The sequence below is a fragment of the Arachis ipaensis genome, chromosome B10 (assembly GCF_000816755.2).
Source record: "Arachis ipaensis cultivar K30076 chromosome B10, Araip1.1, whole genome shotgun sequence".
NCBI lineage: Eukaryota > Viridiplantae > Streptophyta > Magnoliopsida > Fabales > Fabaceae > Arachis > Arachis ipaensis.
In genome coordinates this window covers 135,821,271-135,829,407 of record NC_029794.2, presented here as the reverse complement: position 1 = coordinate 135,829,407, position 8,137 = coordinate 135,821,271, and the positions used below count along the sequence as shown (strand labels likewise).

The window sequence follows — 8,137 nt, the reverse complement described above, 5'->3', positions numbered from 1 at the left end:
TGGAGAGGTGAGAGGGAGAGGGAGAGGGAGAGTGAGAGAGTGTGGGTGGAAGTGCGCATGGAGAAAGAGGAAGAGGACTTTAGATTATTGTTAGGGTTAGACAAACACTTGAAGCTCTTCACTTTTCAGTTTTCACTCTTCACTCTTGAGCTCTTATCTATCTCACTCTCATCACCATCTTCTTCTTCTTCTTTGCTTCTTTCTACTCTGCAATTCCCCCAATCACTTCAATTTTTTTTTTTTTGGATTATCTTTTTGGTTTTGACCATATTATGGGATTATCTAAACTCTAAACTCTAAAGTAAGTTTTGTTGTACCCAGAAAATCTCTTACAAAGGGTTAAAAATTCTTACTTCTTCTAACAAACTATAATTGTTGGATAAGATTTCTAAACTCATAAAGGACAAGTTAATTATTTTTAAATTTAGATAATGGAATTTATATAGGATGAGAATTACATATTTAATTGTAATTAATTTTTTATTTTATCAATTTATAAAATTTAATTTTGGAGGATCTAAATTCATAATGGTAGTTATTTGCATACTAATTGAATTAAATCAATTAGGAATTAATTATAAAACTATTTTTTAAGATACCTTCTCAAACAATTAAGTTATAGTGTAAATGTTCTATCATTGTGTGAAAAGTAAAATAAAAGATGTTTAGTTATCTCTTCTCTAGTTTCTCTTATACTGATGTGGACTAAATGATGAAAATAAAATTTGGATTTGATTAAGGGTACTTTAAGGAATTGATAAAAGAAAATATTTAATAAAATATGACCCAAAAAAAAAATAATTGCTCTTAAAATAGGGCAAAATTATTTGTCAATTAAAGAAATTAGATTAATAAAATTGAGTTAATAGATAAATAATGGTCAAATAATAAATTTTGATGATCTTTTAATAATTTTTTTATAATTGAATTTTTTAAAACGTTTATTATGTGAATAATGTAAAAATAAAAAAATATCAATTAAAAAGTGGCATATATCTACTTCTACTTGAGTGTCTGAAATGAATTTCTCTTTAACTTTTTAATATCAATATCTCTTTTCTGTTAAACTCCCAATTTCCAAAGTATTTTAGAAACTCTTCAGCCCTATTCATCTAGATCCTTACCAGTTACCAATCTCAAAAAATTTTTAAGACCAAATAAATAGAGTTGGAGTTTTTACTCAATAATTTGTCATTGGGAATTGGGCATTTTATTTTCCGGAAAAGACGATGAAGATTATTTCCGTGATGCTTGTTTCAGACACAAATGACAAATCTAATTTTCTCTCTCTTTCTTCATTCTTCGTTGTTATTGCCCCCACAAGAAGATTAAAAAAGAATAAAAATATAAAGAAATTAGAAATTACATTGATTTATGACGCATGCATGTAATAATAAAATATGAGTGGAAGGTGTGGATAAAATCAAAGACCAACAAAGAAAGAAAGACAACGCACCACCATCTACTCTGACACACCAAAGAGAAACAATTAATAAATAAATTATTTAAATTAATAATTATAAAAAGGAGGGTTCACACTTCACACTTCACAAGTTCACATTCACGAGCTTATCACCGAGTTTTCTTTTTGGTTTTTTTAATTTATTTTATTTTCCAACTTCAACTTCAAAGTTCAGCTTCCCAGCTTCAACCACTGCTTCCACTCCAAACCAAGTTCCCATTTTTGGTTTGGAATCTCACACGCTTGACCACTATAAAGCTTCAATTTTCTATTTGGTTGATCTAATCTTTTATTTTTGCCTTTCATCCTTGACATGATTGGTATCTCAATGTGAAAATTGGGTTTTTATAGTTTTTGTATTTTAACCAAAAATTGGGAATGGATCGACCTGGAGGTGGTGCAGTGAATGTTGGTGTTGGAATGGATATGGCGATCATGCACGAGAGTGAAAGGTATGAACTTGTTCGTGATATTGGCTCTGGCAATTTTGGGGTGGCAAGGCTTATGAGAGATAAGCACACTAATGAGCTTGTTGCTGTCAAATATATTGAGAGAGGTGATAAGGTTTGAGCTTCGAATTTCTTTCTGATTCCTCTTTTTGTTCTTGTCTATTAATGGTTATTGCGGTGTGTTTGATTTGCGTGTATTAGTTGCGGGTCATGAACTCATGATTTGGCAGTTGAGTTATTGACTTTCAATTTTAATGTCAAAGATCATCCCTTTTTTACTTTTTTTTTGTTACTTGAAAGCTTTTGTTGATTTGTATCATAGTTTTAAGCTGAGATTGCTCTGCAATCAGTACGATTTTGAAAGATTTGCTGGTAAATGCAATTAATATTGGACATAATTAACTGATCTTGTTGTGCTGTTGACTGTTGAGTGAATTGATGTTAAGTTATTAACTTCAATTTCTGTTAACAGATAGATGAAAATGTGAGAAGGGAGATTATAAATCACAGATCGCTGAGGCATCCAAATATTGTTAGATTCAAAGAGGTCTGCTATCTGTATACTCCCAATGAATTGTTCTATTTATTCCTACTTAAGCTGTAATTTGATAAGTTATCTTACTGGGCGAGTATAGGTCATATTAACCCCTACACATTTGGCTATTGTGATGGAATATGCTGCTGGTGGAGAGCTATTTGAGCGAATATGCAATGCAGGACGGTTTAATGAGGATGAGGTTCTTATCTACTGCATTTGTTTAGTTGCATCATACTGCTGTTGCCATTATATGTTATATAATGGCTATTATTAATTATCTTTCGTTTCAGGCGCGCTTCTTCTTCCAACAACTTATCTCAGGGGTTAGCTACTGTCATGCAATGGTATGCAAGTTTGGTACTTTCGTGCATTTGTTTCACAGAATGTATAGGCGAGAAGTCTAACCTGAATTTCTCTGTTTATCTTCTTTAATGCAGCAAGTATGCCATCGTGACTTGAAGTTAGAGAACACATTACTAGATGGCAGTCCAGCTCCGCGATTAAAGATATGTGATTTTGGGTATTCTAAGGTCGGCCTCTTTTTTCTTGCTGCTTTTATCTGTTGAACATCTTCAGTTAATTGAAATTTTAGTTTCCTCCAAGATCAAGCAAATTTCTTTCTCTGATAAAATTTGTGATATCTATAACACAAATCTATGCTGTTTTTCTTTCGCAGTCCTCAGTGCTACATTCACAACCAAAATCTACAGTTGGTACCCCTGCATACATTGCTCCGGAAGTTCTACTCAGGAAGGAATATGATGGCAAGGTATTTTGCTGCTATGAGGCCAAATAAATATATCACTGTGAAATTCTAATAATTTCCAATTGAGATGTACGAAATTAGCTTCTGTGTCCGCAGATTTCTTATTTCCATCTTATTTACACCTTCTGAACACATCCATCTGCTAATTGGTACAATCTGCCAACTTCTTTTCAAGGAAAGCATTATATGTGTTGTTCACTTGTTTAGCATCATGCTGTCATCCACTTGATTTGTTTAATATAATTGGATCGCCACTGCATTAAGATCTACTATATAACCTTCAGCATAGTACAAGTGGTTCTATGCTTGTCATACTTCAAATATTAGATGTTAATGCACAATAACTGCATTTTTAGGCTGGCTAGCATTGTTTTTCTTCTTTACTAATGCTTTACAATGATGCTGCTACTCGATTATGGCTCAGATTGCGGATGTGTGGTCTTGTGGTGTGACCTTATATGTCATGTTGGTGGGCTCATACCCTTTTGAGGATCCAGATGAACCAAAAAATTTCCAGAAGACAATTCATGTAGCCTTTTGCATCCTTTCTGGTTAATGCGGTAATATTATTGAATTCCTTTTCTAAAACTGTTGATTTTTGCTTGCAGAGAATTTTGAAAGTCCAGTACTCAATTCCTGACAGTATTAGCATATCACCTGAATGCCGTCATCTGATCTCAAGGATCTTTGTCGCTGACCCTGCCCAGGTCAGTTTCTATCATGACATTTTCCCTATGAAACTTATGTTCTTTACTAATACAATCAAGTGTCATAATATACATTTTCCTTAGACAGTTAAAATGAAATGGATTTTAAATGTTCTAATCTACAATTTTGCCGCATTTTCTTTGTTTTCTTCTCTTGTTGCCGTGCACATGTGGCATTAAGATTGCAGTTGGAAACTAATGTTCTTTTAAAAGCAGAGAATAAACATTCCTGAGATTAGAAACCATCCGTGGTTCTTGAAGAACCTCCCAGCTGATCTCATGGTTGACTATACAAACACCCAGTTTGAGGAGCCTGAACAACCAATGCAGAGCATTGAAGAAATCATGCAGTTAATTGCTGAGGCTACAATTCCTGCAGCCGGAACTCGGTCTCTGAACCGTTATCTTAACGGCAGCTTGGATATTGACGACATGGACGAAGACTTAGAGCTCGATGATCCCGACCTTGATATCGATAGCAGTGGAGAAATAGTTTATGCAATGTAAGCATGTTGAAGAAAAAGGAAAATTGGCTTATTGGACCAATTTTAATGTTTAAATATCTTGGGTTTAACTTGTACAGGGTGTAGAATATGTAGTTGAAGAAAAAGTTTTTAATTCAAAAGCAAGAGTACTGTACTAGAATGTTTTGAGATCCATCCTGCTTTGCTTGTATTTTGTGATCTTTGTTGATTACATATGGTGCTCTATATATTTATTGTATTATCTTGCACATCTTCAACCTTCATGGAAGTAATGCTTTGTTCTTGTCATATGATCACTTGTTGATTATTTTCTGGCATCTATCACGAGTAGTGATCCCCTTGCTATGGATTTGGTGCTGTTTAATTTTGATTAATCCATGCTTAATCAGTGCATTTGCTCATGTGAAAAAAAAAATGAACAGTTTAGGTTTCCGAATGCTTGAAAATTAAGTAGTGAAGTGCATAATGGATGAAAACTTAGCTCTCTTTTTGCTCATCAAAATATAAAAGCAAATTACCGTTGGGTGTGTCCTTGTGTTAGAACTTCGAATGGAAAGCATTCTTATCCAAATGGTCCTATTTGTGTTTGGCATTCTTATCCAAATTACCCTTTTGAATAATCTGTTTTTTTTCCTCACCAGCTTTTGCTTTTGCTATTTTGGGTAATACTATCTCGTATATCATAATAACTATCATTATCACAATTACGAATAACAAGAATAAAATTAAAAGGGGATAAGATAACTTCAAAAAATTTGTTATATAAAGATTAAATTCAAAATAAAATATTATGTACATGAATTGGATATTTAAACCCATAAGACATTTCTAATTATTCAAATCAATGTGGGAACCAAATTAAGTAAGACTCAAATCTCAACTTTTGGCATTGGATGGTGCCTTGAATAAGATTACTTTAAATGAAAGACATTATTGAAGAATTTAAAATGAAAAACTCCAACAAATGATGACACCAGTAGATTAGAAATAGAGTTTCACTGCTTAATGATCTCACTAGACAGGCAACTCAAATAGAATTCCCGAGTTTACTGAGCTGAAAATTGGATACAAGCTCCATATGAACATGCCACATTGACCAGAAAATAAAAACAGAAAGAAATGTCATTCCAGAAACTTCTCCTTACACAAAAGTTGAGTCGCAAGTCACATCTACTTCTCAAGTACAGCTTGCTACATGCTGGTAAATTGTAATGCCTATAAACCTATTTATCTGGCTCATCCAGTTCCAATAGAATCAAATTTGCCATTCCCCTGAAACATAGTAATCAAGCATAGCTTTCTACATCTTTCTCAACAAAGACAATTGTAATTTCAGCAAGATTCTCAAGGACTGTCTAATGCTCCAATTGAATTTTCATGGGTAATAGCAAGTGTCTGCAGTATCGAACAAAATACAAGTTAATGATTAATTTATCAATAACATTTCTAATAAGCATCTGAAGTTGATCACAAGATCTTGACATGCACATATATTATATAATGCCCGTATCAATTTACCATATATTCCCATATATATAACACAAGATCAATATCCACAAAAGACAAAACATAGTATTTACACATCAGAGAAAAAAGCAATTATCATAGCCTTGTAAAGACCCAAATCACAATTTTTCATACATGCAGTGGATTCGGAGATATGAAATATAGAAAAAATTGATGGTACTTACTGCATAAATTGTTCTTCAGGTTGGTGTCATAGCTCAGGGTGTGTACTAACTATCATATGTAGAATCTGATATCTTCAATGCTTTTTGAGGCCTTCTGTACCACATAATTGCGAACCACAGCGTCCTTAAGAGAACACCATTTACAAAATGAGGAATGATTATGCGTCCCCAATAAGGGTAATATGGACCGGGCAATTTGATTAATGTGAAGAAAATTGCAATTGCAAGTAAATGCCATGGAACTTCTGCATCCTGAAAACCAAACTAGTTTAAATCAGGAAAGTCAACCAGGACTTAAACATGATCTTGTGACATAACAATACCAATTTAAGCCCCTAACAGACCTGCCCAGTAATACAAGGCTAGCATCTAGGGGTATTCACATATATCATTAAGACAAGCTAGATGCTAGTATTGGAATTTGGAATCCACAGTAAACGGGCACAAAGGGAAAATCTATTGAAATCATTGTGTTGTTAATTCATTATCACATATCTGCAATGTGAAAAACTTCATAAGAAGCATGCTTCCTTGTTAGCAATTCAAACCACAGAGGCAATGTGGCTACTCAAATCCTTTTGGAAGGAAGAATGCTCTATGGAGCTCAAGTATCACAACTGTTTTTTCAGAATTCGGAAACTATCTAGTATCTACCAAAAATAAAACAGTTTAATGCTCCATTCAACTATTCTATCTAATATCTAGATTACAGAATGGTACATAATCAATGATTTTTACCTTTAGTCGTGGAGATAATTCTAAAGCAGTCTTCTTAAGGACCCCAGCAACAGCAACACCAAAGAGAAATGGAATAGGAACAAGAGCCAGCTTCCTTTCATGTCCACAGTAAGATAACTCACTAATGGAGGTAACTACGAACACAGGTACAGCTAGGTATTTTACTACGGCCAAAACAAGATCAAGAATGAGTTGAATGAAGTTGTCCAACGTTCTATTCCACGGGAATTTCTTCACCGGCTCGGGTGAACTGTCCCAAAGCTTTTGTGCCTTGTCTGTCAATTGGTTCAATTTCATCTTCCCATGGTCATCTGATTGCTGTGCAGACATATTATTCATAACACACAAGATCTTTGGGCGTGTCTTCAAAGAAGCAGAAAATGTCTTAACACTTAAATTCTTCTGAACAAAGCATGATGAAACCTGCAACGGTACAAAGAAGAGTTTTCAGCAGATGAAGCCAATTCAGCAGACTATAATCTATGAATGCCTTAGCTAATTGTACCCTAAACTGCAAAAAGAAATCATTTCTAAACGGAGTGTAAATTTTGCCAAAGATTCATAATGTTCAAACCAAATAATAACCAGCACTTTTCAGATTTGACTAATTCCATAATACACAATCACAAACAAACAAAGAAATAATATATGTAAATAATTATTTACACTTATCATTTGATTACTGTAAACTGTTATAACAGAATGACCGAATTCAAGAGTGTAAAAATTAAGCCTCTTTTTTCTTTTTTCAAATATGCATACGGAACACCTTTCATTCAGACTACAAGATAATATGAACACTATAGTAAGAAAAGAAGCTCTACCAGCAACTGAAACCATAGGTTTTGTACTTTAATTTAATAATATAAATAATAACAGAATAGGAAACTTAAAGCATAAAGAGAAATGCAAAAGGGTGAAGAAAGGCGCACCTTGAATCTCAGGAAACGAGAGGAAGAGATAGGAGACAGAAGGTGAGAGGGAGAGGGAAGAAGAGCAGCCATGTTTGTGTGAATTCCAAAGATGAAAACTTGAAAACTGAACCAATTCAATTCTACTCTTTGGACTGAACACTACACACTCACACTTCAACAAAATGAGGTGCTTTTCTCACACGTTTTTGTACATAGTCGATAGGTAGCACATGTATACAGGGTATTTTATTTAAATAAATATGAAAAAATTTAATTCCTAAAATGCAAAAAAAAATTTCTCAACATACATATGAATTTGCTTTTTAATTAAAAAAATCCTTATACAATACTTTTAGCATCAACTTTTTTTAATAATACACAATTATA

At 33.4% G+C, this 8,137-nt stretch overlaps 2 protein-coding genes across 3 annotated transcripts; one reads left to right on the top strand and one right to left on the bottom strand.

The window, feature by feature from the left end:
- Positions 1,539-4,695, top strand: LOC107622971 (serine/threonine-protein kinase SRK2E). Its single transcript, XM_016325056.1, has 9 exons — positions 1,539-2,026; positions 2,384-2,458; positions 2,547-2,648; positions 2,740-2,793; positions 2,887-2,979; positions 3,126-3,218; positions 3,640-3,744; positions 3,824-3,922; positions 4,139-4,695. Exons 1-9 carry the CDS (start codon positions 1,841-1,843, stop codon positions 4,427-4,429), a joined length of 1,098 nt encoding a protein of 365 aa, XP_016180542.1. The 5' UTR covers positions 1,539-1,840; the 3' UTR covers positions 4,430-4,695.
- On the bottom strand, positions 5,364-7,987 carry LOC107624120. 2 transcript variants are annotated; one of them, XM_021114314.1, is made up of 4 exons: positions 7,769-7,987; positions 6,837-7,259; positions 6,099-6,362; positions 5,364-5,802 (listed from the first exon to the last, which is right to left on the bottom strand). In XM_021114314.1, the coding sequence occupies exons 1-3, from the start codon at positions 7,838-7,840 to the stop codon at positions 6,144-6,146; spliced, it is 714 nt and encodes a 237-aa protein (XP_020969973.1). In that variant the 5' UTR covers positions 7,841-7,987; the 3' UTR covers positions 5,364-5,802; positions 6,099-6,143. The 2 variants fall into 2 exon arrangements, with proteins under 2 accessions (XP_020969973.1, XP_016182068.1); XM_016326582.2 differs by having other exon boundaries at positions 6,099-6,350; positions 7,769-7,986.

What these genes read in the sequence shown, in the direction of transcription:
- LOC107622971 (XM_016325056.1), top strand. Translation starts at nt 1,841, where the DNA reads ATGGATCGACCTGGAGGTGGTGCAGTGAATGTTGGTGTTGGAATGGAT. An exon ending in GACGGTTTAATGAGGATGAG is followed by an intron (nt 2,649 to 2,739) that starts GTTCTTATCTAC and finishes CTTTCGTTTCAG; the next exon opens with GCGCGCTTCTTCTTCCAACA. An exon ending in ATTTCCAGAAGACAATTCAT is followed by an intron (nt 3,745 to 3,823) that starts GTAGCCTTTTGC and finishes TTTTGCTTGCAG; the next exon opens with AGAATTTTGAAAGTCCAGTA.
- LOC107624120 (XM_021114314.1), bottom strand. Translation starts at nt 7,840, where the DNA reads ATGGCTGCTCTTCTTCCCTCTCCCTCTCACCTTCTGTCTCCTATCTCT. An exon ending in CTCGTTTCCTGAGATTCAAG is followed by an intron (nt 7,260 to 7,768) that starts GTGCGCCTTTCT and finishes GTACCGTTGCAG; the next exon opens with GTTTCATCATGCTTTGTTCA. An exon ending in AATTATCTCCACGACTAAAG is followed by an intron (nt 6,363 to 6,836) that starts GTAAAAATCATT and finishes GATTTAAACTAG; the next exon opens with TTTGGTTTTCAGGATGCAGA.